Genomic DNA, 25,506 nt, shown 5'->3' with positions numbered 1-25,506 from the left:
GATAAGTCAATGCTTGGAAGCGTTTTTCCCTAATATTAGTTCGAGGGTGATATTTTTCAAATAGTAACAAACTATTATTACATATTTGTAGGAAAATTACGTAATTACACAAATCTGTTAAAATATAGATTAATCATTATTTTCATATTCTTCTAAAAAAAGGTGGTATATGTGTTACATTGTAAACAATCCCACTAAAACATCGCACAGAACATAAATTAGCTTGAAGGAGACTTGCACATTTATATCAAGAAAACCCTTATTATGAAAGATATATGAAAAAGAAGAGAGTCACAAATACTAGTAAATTAGAATTATATATCAAGTAGTGAGTGAAATCCGCTCAAAATGCGGTTTTACCAAAGACGTTACAGGGAACTAACCCGTTGATATTTCCTACCGGAGCTATTTTGTAGAGGACCCACTGGGAACTTTATGGTTTGAAATTTATGAACGCAACAAGGTTCTTGTCAATAAAGTGTGATAATGGCTGCATCAGGTATGTTTGATCCAACTTAAAACTAATAGGGATGTCATATTATAATGGCAATTGGAGTTAGCTAGCTATAGCCTAACTATCGAATAGTTGCCTTTTTTATGGAATTTATGGACTGCTAGGTTAGCTAGCCTTGCACTTCTGATTAGCTAGCATGATTGTGCTCAATGTTTAGATAGCTAGCTAAAGTTATTTCTACAATAGTTTGTGTATGGCAGTTTAGCTTCCCTATTCATTTGATAATAGTTGTGTTATGTTATAGCTAGTCTCAATGTGAATCATAGAAGGAATCCAATTATTTTAGGCGTTAAATATAACGTTACAGGCCTACGTTTTTGCTACACAACAACAAAGCAAGAAGTTGTTACATTTCTAAATGATTTGATTTCTCACTTAATTTGCAGGTCCCAATAAGGACATCAGAGCTGGGTGTAAGAAATGTGGTTATCGTAAGTAATCTTTATTGCTTATATCATGTCTCTAACTCTACATATTCAAGCCTTGTGAATACAGTTACAATATTGTCTTTGCTGACCCCTGACCCCTGAGTGTGTCAAATCACATTTTATTGGTCACATACACATGGTTAGCAGATGTTATTGCGAGTGAAGCGAAATGCTTGTGTTCTAGTTCCGACAGTGCAGTAATGTCTAACAAGTTATCTAATCTAACAATTCCACAACAACTACCTTATACACACACATCTAAGTAAAGGGATGGAATAAGAATATATACATTTATGGATGAGCGATGACCGAGCGGCATAGGCAATATGCAATAGATGGTATAAAATACAGTATATACATATGAGATGAGTAATGCAATATATGTAAAGATTATTAAAGTGGCATTATTAAAGTGACTAGTGATCCATTTATTAAAGTGGCCAATGATTTCAAGTCTGTATGTAGGCAGAAGTCTCTTTGTGTTAGTGATGGCTGTTTAACAGTCTGATGGCCTTGAGATAGAAGCTGTTTTTCAGTCTCGCGGTCTCAGCTTTGATGCACCTGTACTGACCTCGCCTTCTGGACGGTAGCGGGGTGAACAGGCAGTGGCTCGGGTGGTTATTGTTGATTCTTTTGGCAGGTAGTTTGCCCCCGGTGATGCGTTGTGCAGACCGCACCACCCTCTGGAGAGCCTTTCTGTTGTGGGTGGTGCAGTTGCCGTACCAGGCGGTGATACAGCTTAACAGGATGCTCTCAATTGTGCATCTGTAAAAGTTTTAGGGTTTTATGTGACAAGCCAAATTTGAAGAGGCGCTACTGCGGCTTCACCACACTGTCTGTGTGGGTGGACCATTTCAGTTTGTCTGTGATGTTTCCACCTTCTCCACTGCTGTCTCATCGATGTGGATAGGGGGGTGCACCCTCTGCTGTTTCCTGAAGTCCACGATAATCTCCTTTGTTTTGTTGACCTTGAGTGAGAGGTTGTTTTCCTGACACCACACTCCGAGTGTCCTCACCTCCTCCCTGTAGGCTGTCTCGTCGTTGTTGGTAATCAAGCCCACTACTGTTGTCTCGTCTGCAAACTTGATGATTGAGTTGGAGGCGTGCATGGCCACGCAGTCATGGGTGAACAGGGAGTACAGGCGGGGGCTGAGCACGCACACTTGTGGGGCCCCAGTGTTGAGGATCAGCGAAGTGGAGATGTTGTTTGTCATAATCATACTGTGCTAGATACAGCTGCTCTCTAAAGTACTTCCCTTCATTACTCTCTTCTCTACCCTTGTCATTTCATCAGCCGGCCACCTGACATTCGAGTGCCGTAACTTTGTGCGTGTGGACCCCCGGAAAGACATTGTCCTGGACGTGAGCAGTACAAGCAGCGAAGAGAGTACGGAGGACGAGCAGGAGGATCTGCCTAACGACAAGCTGGGCCGGGGAGGAAAAGACTCAAAAGGTACAACAGACAATTATTATTCTTTTTTTATTTTTTTTATTTAACCTTTATTTTCTCAGTACTGAGACCACGGTCTCTTTTGCAGATAAGCCCTGAATTACAGAAAATACACACATCAAAATGCAAGCAGAAAGAAAAACACGGCCATAAAAAAACAAACACATTCATCAGTAATAAGGTCCTCAATCAGCTTTCTGAATTGTCTTAGAGGCACCAAAACATCACATTTAAGAACATTTTGAAGCTTGTTCCACAAACAACAGAACAATAGTGATGTTATAACAGACTTAGCACTGCTGTATTACTCTGTTATAACATACACAGTTATATGACCTAGTCTTGGCTTCATCACCTGCTCACTTTTATTCAAGTTTATTTTTTTTGTCTGAATGGTTTTGTGTATTTGTCCTGATTGCTGTAGGTTCCCAGGAGGACACCAGGAAAATTAAACACAAGAGGAGGAAAAGTAAAGACAGAAAGTCTGAAAGGAAGAGGTACGTCACATTGTCTTCTAATGCCAGTATCTGTGATACATAATTATGCCTATTATTAGTGGTGTTGTATGTTTAATAACTGTGGAAGTTGTCATTTTTTTGCAGGTCCTTTTCATCAAGTGACGAAGAAGAGAGCAAGAAGAGAAAGAAACACAAAAGCCACAAGAAAAAGGGCAAGAAGGAAAAGAAGGAACGTCACAAGAAGAAGCAGAAGAAGAAACATGATTCTTCCTCATCTGACAGCTCCAGCAGGTCCTCTGACACTGATTGAGAAGATGGAACATTTAGGGACAGATTTGCTGAGTATTTGCACCTGTCATTTAACAGAGGAATCAAACTAAGACATTAAAATGTATTTAGACACACTTTACCATAAAATATTATAGAGTTTTTTAAAAACTTTAATTTGAAATTTTGTTCTATGATTTATGTCCTATGGAAAGTAATAGGTGCAGACACTGAGTGTATCTGGCCCTCGCGTTTCACAGATTCAAGGTCTGGTTAATATAGCCTCTGCTACAAATGAAACAATGGACCCACATTTACTGTTAGTTGTTTGACGTTAGTGAATGCTGAAAGTATTTTTGTTGTTATTGATGGAATTTGTTATTAAAGGTATTCTATACATAGAAAGCTTGTAGATTATCTGATTTATTAGCAAACCGTTTGAACTTTTTATTTTCCAAGTGTTGATCTTTCAAGTAAATTATCAGAATGGAAAAGGCAGATGGAAGAAAGGATAGATGCAGAGCCATGCACTTTAATTCCACGTCTGTACTGCAGGGAGCGGTATTAAGCTATTGAGTTGTTCTCCAAGCCCGCGGTGAACGGATACGGAAACCGAGGGGAAAACAGTGAATTCGGCAAATATGGCGGCCACCACAGAGAACGCAGATCTGAAACGAAAACTAGACGATAATCAGGATGATGGAGAAGCTGGAGAAGAGGAAGAATGGGTTGGACCCATGCCAAGCGAGGCGACACAGACCAAGAAGAGAAAAGGTTTATGATGGAAAAGCTAACCAGCGAGATAAAGCAACTTGAGCTAGCGAGCTATGTTGCATTGCTGGATGTGTGCTAACTTATGTGCTCCTCGCTATCAAGCTAGCCAGAGTGCCTAGCGCTCAAACAATTTCCCAGAACAAAGCTGAAATCGTGTTGCTCTCATTGTGATTGCTTCTAACAATAGTGGTTTTGTTTTCGTACAGTGCTGGAGTATGAACGTGTGTATTTGGACAATTTGCCATCGGCAGCCATGTACGAGAGGAGCTACATGCATAGGGATGTTATAACGCACATTGTCTGTTCCAAGTAAGTATTGTAACTAGCTATTGCAGTTTTCTAGCTACAGGTATATGGTTCTTTTTCGGTCATCACTAGTTACCACAGCCACAAAGTCATAAACCCTGCCTATGTCTACAATTGATCTTCTTAACATCGGATTTTGAACCTAACCATAGCAGTAACCTTAACTACACTGGTAACCTTATGCTTAACCCTGAATTAGGGTTTTCATTCATATTTACGATATTGCCAATTTTGACTGCGGCTGTGGTTCCGTCTTGGTCCCGCATGAGACACTTTCACTTGCTGATTTGTTTACTTCCTGGTACATTGATTTGTGTTTTCCTGGATGCCAAATGTTACACACACACCAATGGTGATCAGTCTGCCTCATAAACTCTTCTATTATTGTCATTTCCAGGACAGATTTCATCATCACAGCCAGTCAGGACGGCCATGTGAAGTTCTGGAAAAAGAAAGAAGATGAGGGGGTAGAGTTTGTCAAACACTTCCGCAGTCATCTTGGTACGAATAATGTCTCTGTATGAATTAACATGTATCTTTATGCAACCTCAGACTGGGCTTTAGATTGACTGAAATGTAATTTCAAGGCTATAATTCACTGTTATTCTTGTTCTATGTGTTACAGGAGTTATAGAGTGTATTTCTGTCAGTGCTGATGGAGCTCTATTCTGTTCTGTTGGGGACGACCAGGCCATGAAAGTCTTTGATGTGGTCAACTTTGACATGATCAACATGCTGAAGCTGGGGTGAGTTTGCATCTTTTGCTTATTGTTTTTAAAGGTGAAACATTTAGCAATTTAGTTATAGAGCTACAGCACATATTTTATTCCTAGTTGATCTGCCATTCCTCTGCTCTGTGTGTTGTGTAGTTTCCACCCTGGCCAGTGTGAGTGGATCTACAACCCAGGCGATGCCATCTGCTGCGTGGCCTGCTCAGAGAAATCCACTGGGAAGATCTTTGTCTATGATGGACGAGGAAGCAACGAGAAGCTCCACACCTTCGACAAGATGCACTCCTCTCCGCTATCCCAGATCCGCCTCAACCCTAGATACAGGGTTATCGTCTCCGCAGACAAGGCTGGAATGCTGGAGTATTGGACCGGCCTCCCCAGCGAGTTCAAATTCCCCAGGCACGTGGACTGGCAGTATAAGACTGACACAGACCTTTATGAGTTTGCCAAAAACAAAACCTACCCCACCAGCCTGGCCTTCTCCCACGACGGGAAGAAGATGGCTACCATCGCAACCGACAGGAAAGTCAGGATCTTCCGCTTCCTGACGGGAAAACTGATGAGGGTGTTTGATGAGTCGTTATCGGTAAGTTTCCAACTTTCAGAATCAGGACTTTATTTCATATTGCTGTTAATAAACTGTGCTACATCTTGTTATAATTTATCACCATTTCCCACATTTCCCCAGTGCATTTATCTGAACTGTGCTCATTTCTCTCATCATGGCCCATCTCTGACCTGATCCTGTAGAAGTTCACAGAGCTGCAGCAAATGAAGCAACAGCTACCAGACATGGAGTTTGGTCGGAGGATGGCGGTGGAGAGGGAACTGGAGAAAGTGGATGGCATTAGGCTGACCAACATCATCTTTGATGAGACGGGCCACTTTGTCCTCTACGGAACCATGCTGGGCATCAAGGTCATCAATGTGGAGACCAACAGGTAGCATTTAAATGGTCAAAATGGACTTAAGACAGTAATATCCTCTAAAAACACAGTGGGTGTCAGCCACGGAGAGCTACAGAGAGAGCAGGCTTTTTGCACCAAAAAAACACTCATTCAACTTATCAAGCTCTTGATGATAAGTTAATTAGTTGAATCAGATGTTTTAAGGCTGGATGGAAACATTTTGCACACACTGTTGCTCTCCAGGGCCAGGGTTGTGGACTGTCTCTAACCCTTGCCCCAACAATGTTTTCACGAAACCCCTTTGTCTTGTGAAAATGACGAGAGCATTAGTCTAATATGTTTTTATTTCCCACCCATGTGTGTTCAGGTGTGTACGTATCCTGGGGAAGCTAGAGAACATTCGTGTGGTGAAGCTGAGCCTGTTCCAGGGGGTTGCCAAGGCATGCAATACAGCTCCCACCATCGAGATGAAGGCATCAGACAACCCGGCCCTGCAGAGCACAATGCCAGACCCCACCATCTTCTGTACTGCTTTCAAGAAGAACCGCTTCTACATGGTAATCAACTTTATTTGTCCCTGCAGGGCAATTCTAGCCCGTCCAAAATATAAATGGTCTATTACTGTTGCTCCCTTGCAGTGCTGCTATTTATTTGTTATTATAAACTGGGTGGTTCAAGCCCTGAATGCTGATTGGTTGAAAGCTGTGGTATATCAGACCGTATACCACGGGTATGACAAAACATTTATTTTTACTGCTCTAATTACGTTGGTAACCAGTTTATAATAACAATACGGCTCCTCGTGGGTTTGTGGTATATGGCCAATATACCATGGCCAAGGGCTATGTCCAGGCACTCTGCAATGCGTTGTGCATAAGTACAGCCCTTATACCAGCCATATACCTTATTGCTTCATTCTTTGCCATATTTTCACCCGCATTACATAATTTCCTCAGGATTTTTGTCACTATTCCTTCTTTTGTCTTGGTAGTTTTCCAAGAGGGAGCCGGAGGACACTAAAAGTGCCGAGTCAGACAGAGACGTGTTCAACGAGAAGCCGTCTAAGGAGGAGGTGATGGCTGCTACCCAGGCAGAGGGGCCCAAGAGGGTGTCAGACAGCGCTATCATCCACACCACCATGGGAGACATCCACATCAAACTGTTCCCTGTCGAGTAGGTCACCCTCTGTTGTTTTAGAGGGCTTCCTTTCCATTTGCAATGCCATGGGTTCTGTCTGTTAATTTTCCTCAGAACCTATACAGTTTTGCAATTATGATATATTTTATTGGACAATTTTACTTATGTTTATAGACTACTTTATGTATCTCAGGTGTCCCAAAACAGTGGAGAACTTCTGTGTTCACAGCAGGAATGGTTATTTCAATGGCCACATATTCCACCGTGTCATCAAGGTAGGACATTTTAATCACTGCTCATTGTTTTGACTTTGTAGTAGGAACTGAATCACAAGATGTAACGGACTATGTTTTGACTGTTCTCTTTCCTCTCCACCCAGGGCTTCATGATCCAGACAGGGGACCCTACAGGGACGGGCATGGGAGGGGAGAGTATCTGGGGAGGGGAGTTTGAGGATGAGTTCCATGCCACGCTGAGACACGACCGGCCCTACACACTCAGTATGGCCAACGGAGGTCCCGGCACCAACGGATCACAGTTCTTCATCACCGTCGTGCCCACGGTAACTCTTCACTCTCTGTGAAGTCTGATCTTTTACTTTCTCTGCATTCCTTCAGTTGAAGTAATGTTTTTATCCCTGTTTTGTCAAGTATTGTACATTTCTGCATTATGTACAAAGATGTTCAAATAAACCTAAGTGAGCATCTCTCCCTACTTGTCTTTACAGCCCTGGCTAGACAACAAACACACTGTGTTTGGAAGGAGTGCCAAAGGAATGGAGGTGGTTCAGCGGATCTCCAACCTCAAAGTCAACCCTAAAACAGACAAACCTTACGAAGACATCAGCATCATTAACATCACCATCAAGTAATCATGTTTCCATCTCACCAATATGTTGTGTACTATTACGTTCCATTTTTAAAGTAACGTGTTGGATTATTCAAGAATGCATCTTGCCATCTTGGATGTGAGAAATTAAGAATTTGTTGGTTGCTTAGTAACATGTTTGTCAACAGAGCTGTACTTTGAATAAACCAGTGTCTTGTTAACATTCATTACAGAACGTTCAGATAGAAATGTCCATGCTACTGGCAACATATAGAATCATTTTAGTTATTATCCAGCTGCAACTTTTCTGAATGGGTTGGACCATATAAGCTCCCGAGTGGCGCAGCATCTCAGTGCAAGAGGCTTCACTACGGTCCCTGGTTCGAATCCAGGCTGTACCACATCCGGACGTGATTGGGAGTCCCATAGGGTGGCGCACAATTGGCCCAGCGTCATCCGGGTTTGGCCGTCCATTGTAAATAAGAATTTGTTGTTAACTGACTTGCCTAGTTAAGGTTACATTTTTAAAAAGCAACATCTAGACAGTTTATTTAATAGCGTCACATTAATTATGATTTATCAAATCCACGAGTAACGTGTGGATGTGCACTGTGCTTCTAAATGTTTCAGAATCTGAGATGCTTTAACAGAGGGCTCTTCACACATGCATTTTATTTCTACATAGAATTTGTAACATTACATAGCAATGAGGAAAGTGAATTCAAACCAAAGGATGGTTCCTCCATACAATAACAGGAGTTGAAAGGTGTTTGGTTAATGTTTCACATCTACATGTGGGTAACATTAATGTAGAATGTAACAATCAGCACTCCAGACAGATGGGCTAAAACAGAAGACCATCAGACCACAGGTTGTGATGAAAACATTCAAACCAGGGGTCCTGGTTTCAAAAGAAGCCAGTATCACACTCTGTAGGGCACAACATTCTGGAACGTTCAGAAATATAGTGTGTAGATCATCCTCTGTCAATTAGATGAAGGAATCATGTCTAGTCTATACAACATGAGTCAATCGTTGCACCCTCATGAGCACAACCCAGATGTATTGAAGCGGCAGAAAAGTGCATGCAAGACACTCCACAAAACAGGTGTGAGAAAGATTTCATATAACACTTTAGATATTTCCCACCACAGCTACTACAATATCCCCTACCCACCCACCCAACATAAATAGCTTTTTCACTCAACTGCACTATTTAACCAATGTCAATAATAGCTGAACTCAGCCCACTACCGGTGTCATTTCAAGACCTGATGCTGCATTACACGAAATCATCACACGTCAAGTGCATTGGTACCAATGAAGAAAATCTACAACATGGAGTTTCGCCATGAACTGAATCTCATCTGATCTGCATTGAGGCAATATGGGAATGTGTAGTCTTATAAGCAGGTTAGTTTAGTAAGCTTGAGGGAATCCCTATAACCTGGCCATGTTAGCTAGCATACCCAGGATAGAGCAGAGTACAAAGCATTACGACTAATGATGGATTCACTGGCTGTGGGTAAGAAGCTTATCTGCAGGTTAGGGGTGAGAAGGGTAGAACGGCTATGGGATGTAGGGCTAAGGCCTTAGACTAGGGCCTTGGTATGGGGTGAAAGACTAGGGCCTTAGTATGGGGTGAAAGGTAGGGCTAGGGCCTTAGTATGGGGTGAAAGGTAGGGCTAGGGCCTTAGTATGGGGTGAAAGGTAGGGCTAGGGCCTTAGTATGGGGTGAAAGGTGGGGCTAGGGCCTTAGTATGGGGTGAAATGTAGGGCTAGGGCCTTAGTATGGGGTGAAATGTAGGGCTAGGGCCTTAGTATGGGGTGAAAGGTATGGGATGTAGGGCTAGGGCCTTAGTATGGGGTGAAAGGTATGGGATGAGACTTTGGTAGGACTGGTCTTTAGGGTATGGGTTGGACTGGGTCTACCATAAGCCAATCATCAGGTAAAAGGTTTAGGTAGATGTGACTGGTGCAGGTCTATGGTGTACAGGTCTTTATGGTGTGGATGGTTTAAGAAGATCGTTCTGGGATCTATGGTAAGGGGTTTTTACTTGGTAACAGAAGTCAGTCATCAGGGGAGGTCTAGGCCACGTCCAGTACACCTGCAGCAAGGGGAGGTCTAGGCCACGTCCAGTACACCTGCAGCAAGGGGAGGTCTAGGCCACGTCCAGTACAACTGCAGCAAGGGGAGGTCTAGGTCACGTCCAGTACACCTGCAGCAAGGAGGTCTAGGCCACATCCAGTACACCTGCAGCAAGGGGAGGTCTAGGCCACGTCCAGTACACCTGCAGCCACCAGCTGTCGGGACAGCCAGTCCAGGCCCTCGTGGAGCCCCATGCCACTGCGGGCGTCACATCCCTGGATGTGCCAGCTCCTCCCACAGCACAGCTTATGGAGACTCAGCAGCTCAGTCATCTCCTCCACCGACACAGCTCCAGGGACATCCTGCAGGTGAGGATAAACGAGTCAATGGTCACGTCAGCCAATCAACATTTGAGTCATTTAACAGACACTCTTATCCAGAGCTACTTACAGGAGCAGTTAGGGGCGGTAGGTAGCCTAGTGGTTAGAGCGTTGGACTGGTAACCAAAAGGTTGCCCCTGAACAAGGCACTACACTGTTCCTAGGCCGTCATTGAAATATTTGTTCTTAACTGACTTGCCTCGTTAAATAAAGGTTTAAATAAAAAACATGTAAAAATAAAAGTGCCTTGCTCAGACACAGATTTTTCACCTAGTAGGCTCGGACACTAACCCCTTGGGCTAATTAATCAATGTGCTTCTTGGACCAAAGGGTCGTGTGTGTGTGTATACCTGTTTGTTGGACCAAGGGTCGTGTGTGTGTATACCTGTTTCTTGGACCAAAGGGTCGTGTGTGTGTATACCTGTTTCTTGGACCAAGGGGTCGTGTGTGTGTATACCTGTTTGTTGGACCAAGGGGTCGTGTGTGTGTATACCTGTTTGTTGGCGAAGATGAGCAGCAGGGCGTCTCTCAGCTCCTTCTCTGTCAGAAGTTTGGCCAGTTCACTGTGGGCCTCCATCAGCCTATCCCTGTGACAGCTGTCAATCACAAACACCACCGCTGAAGAGCGAAAGGAGACAGAAAAAATAAGTCAGGGCCCTCTTCACCCAAATCATCCTTATAACACTTTACAATTCTCTTTTCAAAATCAGTACATTTGTCATAGTTATTGATATACAACGAGTGTACAAAACATTAGGAACACCTGCTCTTTCCATGAGAGACTGACCAGGTGAATCCAGGTGAAAGCTGTGATCAATTACTGGTGTCACCTTTTAAATCCACTTCAATCAGTCTAGATGAAGGGGAGGAGACGGGTTAAAGAAGGATTTTTAAGCCTTGATAGAATTGAGACATGGATTGTTTGTATGTGTCATTCAGAGGGTGAATGGGCAAGACAAAATATGTAAGTGCCTTTGAATGGGGTATGGTAGTAGGCGCTCCGGTTTGTGTCAAGAACCGCAAAGCTGCTGAGTTTTTCACACTCAACGGTTTCCCATGTGTATCAATTGTCTGTCACCCAAAGGACACCCAGCCAACTTGAAACAACTGTGGGTATCATCGTAGTCAACCTGGGCCAGCATCCCTGTGGAACAGTTGACACCTTGTAGAGTCCATGCCCCGGCGAATTAAGGCTGTTCTGAGTTCTGAGGGCAACTCAATAGTAGGAAGGTGTTCCTAATGTTTAGTATACAGTACATGTTAGGGAAGCAGGTAATATGAAAGAAAGAGGTAAACAGATACCTTGTGTGTTCAGGTAATAGTGCTTCCATAGAGGCCGTAGCTTATGTTTCCCACCAACGTCCCAGATGGTGAACTTGAGATTCTTATACTCCACTGTCTCCACATTAAAACCTACAGATGACAAGGAGGAGTGGCTAGTGGCTATTCAATTCAGGTACATTTTAATGACTGACACTGTTGTGGGTTTACCTATGGTAGGGATGGGCTGCATAAACTCGTCCTGTTTCAGCTTGAAGAGGATGGTGGTTTTCCCTGCACTATCCAGTCCCAGGGTCACCACCCGGATCTCCATCTTAGGGCCGATGTGGACCCGGTTGTCCTGGAACAGAGAAAACAATGTAGTCTAAATGAAGTTACTAATTGTTTTTCATTGGAGTGTATGACGTTCTGTAGTCCTACAGAGTAGAGCAGAGTGCTGTACCTTCGTGAAGGTGACGGGGATACCGGCGTCAAGCTGGATGTGGTCGGCCAGCTCAGTGAACTGCTGCTGCTGTTTCTGCAGAGTCTCCAACAGTCTGTTGATCTCCTGCTTGGCCAGGACCACTCTGCAGTCATCCTACAGAGAGAGACAGGGAAGACATCAGTCTTCATTTGTAAATGTGATTTTCCTATCTGATTTCAGACCATACAAAAGTCCTTAGGAAGACCTTAGTGGTTCTTATTGAAAAAGAGGACACCATCCAGTGCAAGCAGAGATGACATTCCTACAGTGTGCTCTAGAGATGTTATCCCCACCAGTGGCCCATTTGGCTCCTACCTGCTGCAGTGTCTTCTCGCAGTGCAGGCAGGCTGTGGAGACCTGGGACAGTAGGATGGTCATGTCTTCCTGCTGTTGCCGGAGCCAAATGAGCCTTTCCCTGACATGTGCGTCCACTACACTGAGCGCCATCTCCTCCTGTCTGCACAGCGTCTCGTGGAGGTCGGCGAAGTAGGCCCGTACGCAGGACCGTGCGCTCTCTGCCGTGCCTGGGACCTGGCGAATACACACAGACGACAGTCCATCAGGAATACACAGATTACACACTGCATCATGAAATATACACTATGATAAACCATAAGCAATGTTATGACTTTTTGGAAGGAAATACAATGATGTTTCCCAGGACTTTGAGATGTAGCTACCGTAATTTGTAAATACAGTAACTGCTTTATAACGGTTATACCTCAATTACATTTGAATAGCCTATCTATCCACTTTGAAATCTAAAGTCAATCGGTTGTTTAGTATGCAAAAAGTTGTTATCCACAGCCAGCTGTTCTTACATGCTCGGTGTGTGCCATGCCGATGCCATCCTCCACTATCCGTTCTCCTCCCTCAATCTGCTGTACGATCCCAACCAGCTTCCGGGAATATTCCGACACCTCCTCTGTGAACGTCCGGATACAGTGGGCCATGTCCAGGATAGACGCACGGATCTGATTGGCTTCTGCCTCCAGAACTGCATGCTACAGGAAGGAAGCAATCAGCAAGGAGAAATTAACACAATCCTCATTAGTATCGTGGCAAGGAAACAAAACACGAAGCGTATTCAACTTCTTTATGAAAACAGCCCTAATGTTGAAAACAAACATAATTATGTTGTCATCCAGAGTCACGTTTATTTATTTAGCTACAGTATAGCACACAATATTTTACATCCAGCAGGTTTTTAAAGGACCAAAGAGTTTGGTCTGCTTTCTATTTTTGCCATGGACAAAATTTTGCGATACTGGGATCGTCACAGCTCTAAATCACACCAGCTGAACTACCAACCAGTACAACGACAAGTGACCATTCATTTAGCTATTCTGATTTGCTTGTGGTCTCTAGTGCTGCTAGGAACGTTGCTTCAGTGATTGACCTGTCAGTCAGTCAATAAATAAATACAGCAACCAGTGAGGCTACTCCCAGCTGACTCGTCCTTCTCCGCCTTCCGTACCTTGTGTCCCTGGTGCTTGCCGTACTCTTTGCACACGCAGCACATGAGCGGCCCAGGCTGGCAGAGCTCCTCCTGACAGACGAACTCGATGGCGTGGACCTGGTGCTGCGGGCATAGTGTCTTCTCGTGGGGCTTGTCTGCCAGGGGTACCTGCCGGTGCTTGGCCAGGGTGCGGGTGGAGTGGGTGAGCTGGGAGCAGTCGGCACACAGGTGGGTGGCACACACCGTGCAGTACATAGACGCCGTGTGGCTCTCGTCCTCGTCACAGCGGATTATTGACTGGAGGGGAGAACATACGATAGTGTTACATTTCATGTGTCGTTGTCATTAAGTGTCCTTGAGAATTGGATGGATGGATGGATGTTAAAGAACTAGGCAGATCAAAGCCAATTCCCATATAGCTTTAACCTATCCTTTATGTGTTTTCAGATAATGAAAGATGAAAGATGGGAACCCAGGGTGGGGGTAACTACTGCCTACCTCAAGATGGGAACCCAGGGTGGGGGTAACTACTGCCTACCTCAAGATGGGAACCCAGGGTGGGGGTAACTACTGCCTACCTCAAGATGGGAACCCAGGGTGGGGGTAACTACTGCCTACCTCAATATGGGAACCCAGGGTGGGGGTAACTACTGCCTACCTCAAGATGGGAACCCAGGGTGGGGGTAACTACTGCCTACCTCAAGATGGGAACCCAGGGTGGGGGTAACTACTGCCTACCTCAAGATGGGAACCCAGGGTGGGGATAACTACTGCCTACCTCTCCCATGCCTGTTAGGGCGTCCTCTGCCATGCTCAACTGGCTGGACGCTCCATTCTGCAGCCTCTCCAGAAGCTCCAGCAGGGCAAAGTTCTTCTTCAGACCCCACACACCAGAGTCCCCTGGAAGACACAGTCAATAAAAAGCATTCATTCATCATCAAATCATTCACACATTTCCCAGAGGCGATGGACTAAAAGCTTACAAGTAAACAAGTGAGACCTTATATTGTGATGGATGTTACATCACGCTCACTGACACAGGAACACAAAAGGCCTGTATAGAAACTAAATCCTATGGAACTCACCCAGCTCTGTGACCTGTCTGTCGAAGGGGCAGCGGATGGCTCTACCATGCAGGGGCAGCCGGGTCAGACAGTCATGACAGACTGTGTGACCACAGAGCAGCAGCCGGGGGACCTTGTCCCCCTGGAGAGAGAAGACATCTTCACACACCCCACACTCCAACACCTGGGGACAACAACACACATACAGGTCACGTCAACCACACACATAGGTTGAGTTTACTTAGATGGACCCCTTGTCATTGCATATCAATTCAAAATTGACTTATTTCTGCATGGACTGAGATGGTGTCTGCGTCATGTTTCCTGTAGGCAAATTCATCTGGCTTCTCATGGAACTCATTTGGTTAGTGTAGTGTTGACGAAAAGTCACACAGCGAACTACAGATGGTGGTTTGTTATTAAAGTGCGTAGCTAGCTAGTGCGACAACACTAGCCTGCCTGCGAAATCTCCATTTCATTGAAGTTGTCATGCAAAACCGCACAATTGTATGAAGGTGTTACATTTGTTTTGAGGGTGATTCCTGAATCAACTGCACACAGCTAGTGACTTTTCAGATGGCACACAATGTTCTGCACAAAGAAGTAGCAAGTTAACAAATGTTAGACTGTGTATCAGCTATAGCTAGCGGATTAGCGCCTTAACGTTAGCATGCTATGCTGTTAATGAGAGGTGGAGTTAGCTGATGCAGTTGCATGGTTGATACAACAAGCTGTGATCATGGCACTTAACCCAGATGGTGATTCTGTCTGTAATCTTGTGGATTACATGTCTATTGTCTACGCAGACACACACACAAATTCAGGCCGATCGTTTGACAATGGGTTTACGGCCCGGCCGCAAAACAGCAGAATTGAGAGTTCCCCCGATCCGAGCGCCCTGGTCGGTAATTTGAGCAAACGGCGTATCGCCTTCAAACGTTGTTTATATGCTTATTTAGACGTGCAAGTATTCAACCAACCTTCACGGTGCTGCTTGTGGCCCCCCTGACGTGCCGAACACAGACATCCATCGTTGCTGCGGTCCCCTGCTTGTTTACACCCACAGCAGCGGCCATCCTAGACCTAGGACTAAACCATTTACACAGTTAGTGTGGATTCGAAAATGCATATGCCGAATATCTGTAGGCCACAAATTTAATTTGACAAAATAGAACTATAAAATGTAACTTTGGTGCTTATTTTGTGTTGGATGTATAATAATTAGGAAATACGTTTCAGTTATATATATATATATACCAAAAATTAAACTGGCGACTATCCATGACCCCTTATATGGACATGGAAGAGTCCGTTAGCTGTTCGCGTCGGTTCTGAGGTTTTTAGATTTTAACGCCCTCTTGCGTTTTTCTGCAACACTTACGCACTTTCCTTTTTTTTTTTTAAACTGTGACGTAATTATTCCGCGCCTATGTTTTCAACAACACGAATGACAACCGTCAGGGAAAACAGACTGATCATTCCCCCTAAATAAGTACCACACTAAGTCAATAACCTCTACCCCCACTTAGTGCTGAGGTAAGAAGCTTTTCATGTGCAATAATGTTATCAGATTTGAGGTATTGGCAAGCGGACGCCGCGCATTCCCACGAGTGGAAGCACGGCGCCGTATAGGGAGGGCTAAGTTAGTTAGATAGCGACGTTAGCTACGTTTCGTAGCCACATTCACAATTCTTGCCAAACGAACATAGATTGCTAGCTAGCTGACGAAGTTGCTAAAATTACATTGAAATGTTGTATGGTAATAGAGACGTACATACCACCAATGAGTGGACTCATCAAAAAAATGTAAACAATGGAGAAAATGCATGAAATTTTTGTTGTTGTTGATTGAATTGCTAATAAGATGCCTTCATACTGATCTCCTCCCTCTCTCTTGGCCCCCAGGTGACTGAAGTGACCCGTCATGTCTCACTCTCAGCAGCAGTCCGCCCCCGGGCCCCTCCCCACTGCCCCAGACTCCCCTGCCATGGGCGTGACGGTCAGCGGCAACGTCACCAAGTATGCCATGAAGAAGAAGAAGATCCTCAACGCCGAGGAGAGTGAGCTATTTGAGTTGACGCAGGCCGCAGGCATCGCCATGGACCAGGAGGTCTTCAAGTACGTCTGAGAGGGGGCATCTCAATAGTCTAACTTGGCTTCCTTTACTCATCAATCCTCTCCTTTTCCTCTGATCTGAACACACAATCCCCTATGTTATTCTAAGCTGGTATTTTTAACCCATCTTATACGACAGACTTAGACTCGGACTAATGCATTGATCAGGCCAGTACACTGACTGATTTTGTGTGTGTGTGTGTGTGTGTGTGTGTGTGTGTGTGTGTGTGTGTGTGTGTGTGTGTGTGTGTGTGTGTGTGTGTGTGTGTGTGTGTGTGTGTGTGTGTGTGAGAGAGAGCGTGTACACTGTATTCTTAGTTTAATACTTGTCCTCTCCTGTAGGATCATTGTGGACCTGTTGAAGATGAACGTGGCTCCACTGGCTGTGTTCCAGACCCTGAAGGCAATGTGTGCTGGCCAGAGGATAGCTGACACCTCCATGGGAGACTCCTCCACCGCCTCCTACCCCAACACCACCACTACCACCACAGCCCCTACAGAACCCAGAGGTCAGTAGGGTCTGGATCAGGTGGTGAGAGAGCTAAAGAGGGGTTGTGGTTTTCTGTTCCGCAAAACAATACTGCTTTCTCATTGGTAGCCCAGCCAGACTATATAGCTCATTGTTTCCTCTACATAACAGTGCATGTCTCTCGGGTAGAGACAGACAGGGAAGAGCGTTAATGTTTCTATAGCCTCAGAAGTTATGTTAGAAATCCTTGGGAATTTCCCTTTATGAAGATGATAAAAAAAGGGTGGAATGTGGTGGAGTCAAGATATATACTAGTGTTATGTTTTCCACTTATCAAACCAATTAAATATTTAGCGTGGATGGTGCTCCAAACAGAAGTTGTGTTTCTGAAAAATGTTCAGACTTGCAACCTAGATTCAAAACTAACGTTGTATAGCTTACTAAAATGTTGTCTGACGAAGTAGGAAAAGCGAGACACAGCGAAATACCTCTCCAGAGGGGAAATGTCATTTCTACTCAAAGCCAATCAAATGTGAGCGTTGAATGCCAGTGCTCCCATTGTAATGCAAAAACCAATACTAAAGTTCTCCAGACTTCCGCTAGTTTAGTCAACAAGATTTGGAAGGAGAGCCACGGGAGACTTTACCGTACCATAACCATACCTGTGTGTCTTTCTGTCGGGTAAGGACAGATAATTATTGTTTTTATTATTTAGGTAGAATAGAAAATATAAATATCTTTCTGTTGCTTTGCTTGCTTTGCAGCCTTCTGCTTAAACCCTTGTATCCTGCTCAGACAGGATATTCCCCCCTTTCACTTCCCCAGAGTCTCTACACCTAATCTTCCAATGTCTCCTATTCCCCTCACTAACTAACACATTGCTGCTATTGTCTTCTCCACTTCACTCCACTGTGGCCTTGGCCAGCCAGCTGAATATAAATGAATGGAGAAGAGAATAGGATACATTGGCCTCCAGTCAAAAACTAACTTTACAATGTTACCTGTATATTTCAGTTTGCACTCTAACTCCTCTCCAATTCTTCTCTATGTGTGTTTCTGTGTACTTGTGGTGTGTATGCACAAACACTCTATGTGCATATCTATCTCGCTGCTGAAGAAGAGGACTCTGTTGTGTCTGGCACTAAAAGCTTTAAGCCCCCTGCACCTCCCCTCACCTCCTCCACCACCTCCTCCTCTGCTGTCCCCAGGCCCACCAGGGTCAACTCTAAGATGGTCTACGACACCTCCTCTCCTCACTCTCAAGGTCCCCTTTTCACTCACTCATTTTCTTCCCTCTATCCTTCCATCTCTCTCCAGAAACTCTTGAACCTCTCTGTTTTTTTGCCTGTCTGGCTCCAGTACTTCAATGTCTTCACCTTGTGCACTGAGTTTACTTGTAGAGTGTGTAGGAGCTTCACAGTGTGTGTGCATGTGGACTCAGGTATACTCAGTGTATTAGGTACACCGCCCTGTTCATGAAAATGGGTTGCTCCTACAGACAGGGATCTGCTATATAAAGCAGGCAGACAGGCATCGAGACATTCAGTTACTGTTCGATTGAATATTAAAATGGCTAAAACGAGTGACCTCAGCAACTTTGAGCGTGACATGATCGTCAGTGCCAGACACACCGTTTCAAGTATTTCACACACAACAGTCTAGGGTTTACCGAGAATAGTGCAACAAACAAAAAACATCCAATCAGCAGCAGTCCTGTGGGTGAAAACAGCTTGATAATGAGAAGTCGAAGGAGAATGTCAATAGTTGTGCAAGTTAACAGGTGGGCCACAAACAGGAAAATAACAGAGCAGTACAACAGTGGTGTGCAGAACGGTATCTTGGAACACAAAACATGTCTGTCCTTTCACGGATGAGCTATTGCAGCAGACAACCACACTGGGTTCCACTCCTATCAGCTAAAACAAAAAGTGGCTCCAGTGGGCATATGATCCCCAACACTGGACAATTGAGGAGTGGAAAAGCATTGCCTGGACCGACGAATCCTGGCTCCTGTTGCGTCATGCTGATGGCAGAGTCAGGATTTGGCGTAAGCAACATGAGTCCATGGCCCCATCCTGCCTGGTGTCAACAGTACAGGCTGGTGGCGGTGGTGTAATGGTGTGGGGAATGTTTTCCTGGCACACGTTAGGTCCTTTGATACCAATTGAGCAACATTTCCATGGCCCAAAGAATTCTGGCTGTTCTGGAGACAAAGAGGGGTCCGACCCGGTACTAAATAGGTGTACCTAATAAACTGGACTCTGAGTGTATGTGTGTTTGTTCGTTAACCTCATCTTGCTGTTTTTGTGTTTTCTCTACTCATGTAGACTGCAGCGCTATATTTGACAAAAAGTTTTTGACTGCATGGTTTTGAATTTGATACACCTGCTTGAGGGGGTGGACATTTTCCCCATAGGGCGATTTAGGAAGAGTCTAGACTGAATAAAGTGTTCCATCTTCATTGCTGTCTGTCATGCTCTCATAAGTGTCTCATTGGTCTCTCATCTGAACATGCTCATCTGCATGTTCTTATCCCACCCCAAACACAGCCATTTTGCCTTGCATGACAGCTACACACACACACACACACACACACTGCAAACCATCCCTCTCACCCGTCTCTTTGTTTTTGCAGTGCGTAGTAAAACGGGTGCTGGCCACGGGGAGAAGAGCAGAGAGGGTTCCAGCCAGAGGGTGCCACGCCAGCCCAGCGCCACCAGGGGGCAGAAGACCACCAAGAGCTCTGGAAGCAGCAGCTCCTCCTCACAGGTCACCCCAACTACCACCAACTAGACCTCACAGGAAGGAGGGATGACTGATGGGGCACCTCACAAGTCTTAAGTTGCTTCCTCTCCTCGTCTTCTTTCCTTCATCTACATTAACGGCTAATTAATCTCCTCTCCTCCTCGGTTGAATTAAGATAAATTAATATAAGACAGTTGTTTTAGTGAAGGTATGAACCTAGTCCCCAATGTTGCTTTCACCTTTCATATGCTTCCACGTCAGATCAGTAGAGGATGAACCTTGTTTCTGAAAGTCAGAATCAGTGTGACCTCTAATGCTTACCTCTTAGTCACCAGTGCTGATTTTCAACCTGCCAAAAGGCTGGGAGATGTGCCTCTTTGGGTCCAGAGTCCATTGGGATATGTTAGCGTATCATGGTTGGGTTGAGGATAAGGATTGACCGAAACAGTTCTTAGTACAGTACCATAAAAAAATACCACTTTTGGGGACACCTTGTATAGAGGTCCTCTTTGTCTACCATGCTGAAATCCAACACAATACTGGGTCTTTTGTTGTAATTTCCTTTGGCTTAGCGGGAGTTACTAGAGTACAGCCAATTCTGTTGTCTCTCTTGTCCAACACAACGGACTGCTGTTGTATTCTGCCTGATACCCACGAGGAGAAAGTGAGTGAAGAGGCAGCTGTTAATGCTGCACATGCTTGTCCCAAAATGTTGTCAAAATACAAATAACACTTCTACAAGCTACTGCGTGTTCCTTTCTCTGTCCACCAGTCTACTGTGTCATGTGTGTACCTAGGAGATGGTGAGTAAAATGTGATGTTCGGTCTACTGTGACGCTACAGCTGGGAAGAGACAGAACGATGCACTGTACAGGTCACCTCTCTGGGACAATGCCTCATCGTATAGCATTGGTTCAAATTCAATCATTTTCGTATTCATACGACTGATATTCTAAAGTTGTCCTCTTCCTTTATCTCTCCCTGTCTGTAAATACTGAATAGATATGTTATATGCACTATATATATCTATTCAGGTTCCTGGTTCTGACATTCTCCAGTGAATCTTGTATACAGGACAAAGATTATTACTGTTTGAAATGTGTACTGTTCATCGTCTATTTGACTCCAATAAAGACTTTTCGCCAGTGCAACATTGTCTGTTCAATGAGTTGGGCCTGTAAGGTATGTGGTGTCATGGTCTCTCCCTAAACGGCTGGTGTGATGTGACAATGTATTGTCTTCTCTCAGGGACAGACTCAAACATTTACTGAGATGTGTCTGGTTCCTTTGGCCTATAGGGGGAACTGAAGACACATGGGGTGTGCCTGCCAGCAATCTTACACCAAATCCCGAGTGGCGCAGCGGTCTACGGCACAGCAGCTCAGTGCTAGAGGCATCACTACAGACCCTGGTTTGATCCTAGGTTGATTCACAACCGGCCGTGACTGGAAGTCCCATAAGGCGATGCACATTTGGCCCAGTGTCATCTCGGTTAGGGTTTGGCCGGGTTAGGCATTCATTGTAAATAAGAATTAGTTGTTAATTGACTTGCCTAATTAAATAAAGGTTTAAAAAATATAATCCAAAATGTAAACCCCCCTACACACACACACACTAAGCATATCATGTAGCTCTCGGATGTATTCAATGAGATGAAACATTCAGAACATTGCACATGTTGTGGCCAACACGATTCCATATTTTACATGACAATTATATTCTACGTTCTGTAGCATTTGCCTTTTATCCAACTTTACAGTGACCATTCTACATCTACATTTTGTCTGTGTATAAGGAAGTAGTGTTTGTTTGTTTACACGTATTTACGTTTCAGGGACACTTGTGTGCACGTTCGTATAAGAGTGTGTGTGTGTGTGTAAGACCCCTAGAGTCGATGTCCGCGCACCTGCGGAAGTCTAATTATCATAATTAAAATCCCCATAAAAATCAGTTTGTTTACACTAGAGATAGATATCTGGTGTTAATCCACCGCATACAGTCATAAAACCTAGAGGTCAAACAGGGAAATGGTTCCAATCTTTTCCACCATACATTTTACCCCATAGGGGATTTAAGAAACATTTCAAATAAGGGCTGTGTAGGCTTACCCTTTTTTGACAACTGTGTAACTGTGTAAATCTCTTTAGGACAAGGTGACTTTTATCAATATATTTGCATACTAATTAGCTGATAAAGGACTACAAATGCCATGATGATCTGGACCAGACTGACGAATTTAGGCAAAGGTAAGAATCTCTGGATTAACTATCTAATGTTAGCTAAATGTAGAAATGAATAAATCGGCTACATTCTGCGAACTGTCTTGTGCAAGTTTTATATTTCCACAATAACTGTTATCAAAGGTGTCAGCTAGAGATGACGTGCAGGAGTTTGCAGGAATTTCTAGTTTTGCATGATGTCAACTTTATTTACATGATTTTGAAAATGCCATGCCAGGCTGAGCCTGTACGAAACACAGACCTTATTTTAAGTGTTTCTAAAAATCCCCTATCGGAAAAATTAATTGTGGAAAAACTATTGGAACCATTTCCTTGTTTGACCGCTAGATTTTATGGGTATTATGGCACCTCCACTGTGTGGCTCTTTGGCATGTCTCAGATCTATGCAACGTACAGAATAATAGGAAATGCTCTGAGATGTTGCAGCATCTGTAGGTAGCAAGTACAGTTAAAATGGTTCATTGAAGTATATATGGAAGTAGTTTAGTGCTCCATGTATGAATCTGTTATTCAATGTGTTTCTATGGGCTAATAGCAGTAAGGCCAAATTAAATGTTTTATCAAATTATTTTTTAGATGTATTTTTTTGAATATATATATATATATATATATATATATATATATATATATTTTGCACAGCGCACATGGTAAACAAGGGATGTTTTGGTGAAAAGAAGTGGAAAATTATTTGAGGTGTTTCTTGCCACGCAGCAGCAGGTCAGTCGCTGAGCCCCCGGCCTGTGTGTGTTTATATACAGCACTGTTTGTGTTGGTGCTCCTATAGTATCAGCTGCTTCCTTCTCTTCTTGCTCCCTCCCTCTCTCTCTCTCTCGCTCGCTCTCTCTCTCTCTCTCTCTCTCCCTCTCTTCTCTAGTTCTCTCTTGCTCTCTCACTCTTTCTCTCCCTGACTCTCTCCGAGAGATGGAGTGATACAGGCCTCTGTTCTGGGCGGAGGAGAGGAGAAGCTCAGGGGAGTAAACAGGAGTGAAGGAGGAATAAATAAAGGGGACGGAGGGATGCTGGTAATGACCCAGCGGTGGGTGAGGACCACGTCCACCGCTGTGGTGTGTGTGAGCGTGTGTGCAGACAGCGGCTTGCTCCAGACTCCCGCAGGGGGGAGGTGTGCGTCTGCGTGTGTGCGGAGCCGGTCTCCTCTCGCATTACCCCTTACATTAAAACCAGTCGGGGGGGAAATTACTGCAGACCTAAGCCACCCTGAGTCCACCTGGGCCCACGGAGAGAAGGATGCAGCCGGAGGAGGGGATGAAGGGGTGAAAGAGAGGGAGGAGGATAAGGCTGGTGCCCCACTAGGAGTGGGATGGAATAGCCTCTAGATGTTGATCTAAAGTCAAGTTTCTGGTTTTCCCTGTAATGGTTCAGGTTAGGGTAAGCTGATCCAAGACCTGTACCTTAGGGGCAAATTCTACCCGGAGCAGGTGGAAGAGAAGTAGGCCCTGCCCACAAACTACCCCCTAGCCCCTACCCCCTAGCCCCTACCCCCTAGGCACTAGTGTTGATCTGAAATGATTGGCTAGGTGGTAGTAATAAAGGAAAAGGTTGAGCTTTTATTATTGCTTACCCAAATGTCTTCTTCCTACCAGTGAGTAAGGGTTGGGGGACTCCATTCCTTGTATCAAACAGAGGTTTGAGAAAGCCAGAGCCAATGTAGTACAAGAGGAGATGTTTTGTTATCAGTACTATTTACACTGAAACAATACCCCCCATTCTCCTTCAGCTGCTCGAATGCACACACACACACACACACACACACACACACACACACACACACACACACACACACACACACACACACACACACACACACACACACACACACACACACACACACACACACACACACACACACTCTCTCTTTCTTTCTCGTTCTCTTTCTCTCTCATTTACATTGTGGAGATATACCTCAATAAATGTGGACACTGTACTCCTCGTTTTGATCCCATACAGAGACCAACAATATTATTATTTCAATAATAGGTTAGAAATAATAACTCATAGGGAACAGATAGTATGCACGACATTGTTTGAAATCCAAACGCTGTGTATGCAGTTGGTATTTTCTTTGTCGCTTGCCCAGACAGTGTACTTGTCATTTTGTGGCTAATTTGTCATCCTTCATTTTGGATGTGTGTGTGTGTGTGTGTGTTGTCTGTGTGTGACTGTGTGTGTCCCTGCATGCCTAAATATTCGTCCCTGAAGCCTAGTCCTAAGGCACATACACATCACACACACTCCTTGACTAACCTGTACCCCCGCACATTGACTCAATACCGGTACCCCCTGTATATAGCCTCATTATTGATATTTTATTGTAGTGCTTTCTTTATTTTTTATGTTTTACTTTAGTTTATTTTCGAAAATATTTTCTTAACTCTATTTTCTTAAAACTGCAATGTTAGGTAAGGGCTTGTAAGCAAGCATTTCCCTGTAAGGTGTACCTGTTGACATGATGGAAAGCCTTCTCTTTAGTTGTCTTATCTAACCACTAGGTGGCGATGGTTACCAGGCTGCCATGCAGACAGACGGGCAGCAAGTCACAGATGTTGTCTGGCTCCTCCTTTAGTTTTCTGTCTATTGAAGAAGGAGACCTCAGCTGCTGAAGGACGTTCTCCATTATGGCTTCAATGTTCTTTTGAAAATCATTTCCATTAAAACATGCTTTTTTAAAGGGACACTAACAAAGGGAAGATCAGGAGAAGTGGAGAAGGAGAGGAAAAGAGAGGGACTGACAGGGGTGCCTGGATGGGCATGAGGGATATGTGTATGGAGGGGACCTTGATTAGAGAGGGGTGGGTGTGTGCGTGTGTGTATGCGCGGCTTATGCATGTGTGTGTTCTGAATAACCATATAGAGATCCTATACGAGAACAGTGAGACCATCTATCAGGAACACATCACTAGAATTATGGCCAAAATGGTGAGGAATGTATGTGCGTGTATATTATATAGAATTCCAGAATGATTCATGTATGTCACTATGGGCCTTTATTAAAGCTGCAGTAGAGTTGTTCAAAAGCTATCAAAGGGATCACATAAGTGTTGTCAATGAGAATGTCTTTGGTATCTAACATGTTTATCATCAAGCAGATATCTGCTCTGCACCACAGCCCCCTGAAGGGTTTATCTCGTTGGTGTTGAAGCTAAAATCAAAGGTGGCTGTGCTTAGAAACAGTTAAAACACTGAACAAGTGTATTTGTCTGTATTTGAACATTGTATTGGAAGCAATATTACAATAGGAGACTGATGTACCAGTAAAACATCTGTTATGCAGAAGAGGAACTGACCAGTTAGGCCTACAACACTGTGCCTTTAAGAAACAGTAGGCTAGAATAAAAAACCAAGACAGTTTTGAAACCAAAAAATAAAATACATAAAGCGTCCC

At 44.2% G+C, this 25,506-nt stretch overlaps 4 protein-coding genes across 6 annotated transcripts; 3 read left to right on the top strand and 1 right to left on the bottom strand.

Moving 5' to 3' along the window:
• The first annotated feature begins 278 nt into the window (after positions 1 to 278).
• LOC139422797 (protein SREK1IP1-like) lies at positions 279 to 3,522 on the top strand. The gene is made up of 5 exons (XM_071174153.1): positions 279 to 499; positions 901 to 945; positions 2,237 to 2,395; positions 2,817 to 2,889; positions 2,995 to 3,522. The coding sequence occupies exons 1-5, from the start codon at positions 487 to 489 to the stop codon at positions 3,158 to 3,160; spliced, it is 456 nt and encodes a 151-aa protein (XP_071030254.1). The 5' UTR covers positions 279 to 486; the 3' UTR covers positions 3,161 to 3,522.
• Positions 3,523 to 3,730: 208 nt separating this feature from the next.
• LOC139422796 (peptidylprolyl isomerase domain and WD repeat containing 1) lies at positions 3,731 to 8,033 on the top strand. The gene is made up of 11 exons (XM_071174152.1): positions 3,731 to 3,891; positions 4,098 to 4,200; positions 4,595 to 4,698; positions 4,823 to 4,943; positions 5,067 to 5,514; positions 5,679 to 5,869; positions 6,204 to 6,393; positions 6,828 to 7,009; positions 7,167 to 7,248; positions 7,353 to 7,535; positions 7,701 to 8,033. The coding sequence occupies exons 1-11, from the start codon at positions 3,759 to 3,761 to the stop codon at positions 7,842 to 7,844; spliced, it is 1,881 nt and encodes a 626-aa protein (XP_071030253.1). The 5' UTR covers positions 3,731 to 3,758; the 3' UTR covers positions 7,845 to 8,033.
• Positions 8,034 to 8,440: 407 nt separating this feature from the next.
• On the bottom strand, positions 8,441 to 15,680 carry LOC139422794 (E3 ubiquitin-protein ligase TRIM23). Of its 2 annotated transcripts, XR_011635759.1 has the most exons (12): positions 15,518 to 15,680; positions 14,559 to 14,721; positions 14,252 to 14,373; positions 13,492 to 13,770; positions 12,836 to 13,018; positions 12,330 to 12,545; positions 11,994 to 12,128; positions 11,762 to 11,891; positions 11,573 to 11,683; positions 10,764 to 10,888; positions 9,896 to 10,252; positions 9,352 to 9,548 (listed from the first exon to the last, which is right to left on the bottom strand). XR_011635759.1 is itself a non-coding variant. In XM_071174149.1 (11 exons), the coding sequence occupies exons 1-11, from the start codon at positions 15,611 to 15,613 to the stop codon at positions 10,073 to 10,075; spliced, it is 1,740 nt and encodes a 579-aa protein (XP_071030250.1). In that variant the 5' UTR covers positions 15,614 to 15,680; the 3' UTR covers positions 8,441 to 10,072. The 2 variants fall into 2 exon arrangements, 1 of the variants encoding a protein (XP_071030250.1); XM_071174149.1 differs by having other exon boundaries at positions 8,441 to 10,252.
• A 260-nt stretch (positions 15,681 to 15,940) lies between these two features.
• On the top strand, positions 15,941 to 21,017 carry LOC139422795 (mitotic spindle organizing protein 2B). Of its 2 annotated transcripts, XM_071174150.1 has the most exons (5): positions 15,950 to 16,073; positions 16,443 to 16,655; positions 16,995 to 17,161; positions 18,239 to 18,385; positions 19,757 to 21,013. In XM_071174150.1, the coding sequence occupies exons 2-5, from the start codon at positions 16,462 to 16,464 to the stop codon at positions 19,912 to 19,914; spliced, it is 666 nt and encodes a 221-aa protein (XP_071030251.1). In that variant the 5' UTR covers positions 15,950 to 16,073; positions 16,443 to 16,461; the 3' UTR covers positions 19,915 to 21,013. The 2 variants fall into 2 exon arrangements, with proteins under 2 accessions (XP_071030252.1, XP_071030251.1); XM_071174151.1 differs by lacking the exon at positions 18,239 to 18,385 and having other exon boundaries at positions 15,941 to 16,073; positions 19,757 to 21,017.
• The last annotated feature ends 4,489 nt before the right edge of the window (positions 21,018 to 25,506 follow it).

This window comes from Oncorhynchus clarkii, chromosome 12 (assembly GCF_045791955.1).
Source record: "Oncorhynchus clarkii lewisi isolate Uvic-CL-2024 chromosome 12, UVic_Ocla_1.0, whole genome shotgun sequence".
Taxonomy (NCBI): domain Eukaryota; kingdom Metazoa; phylum Chordata; class Actinopteri; order Salmoniformes; family Salmonidae; genus Oncorhynchus; species Oncorhynchus clarkii.
Note: the sequence above shows the minus strand (reverse complement) of the source record. Positions and strands in the feature narration are given on the sequence as shown.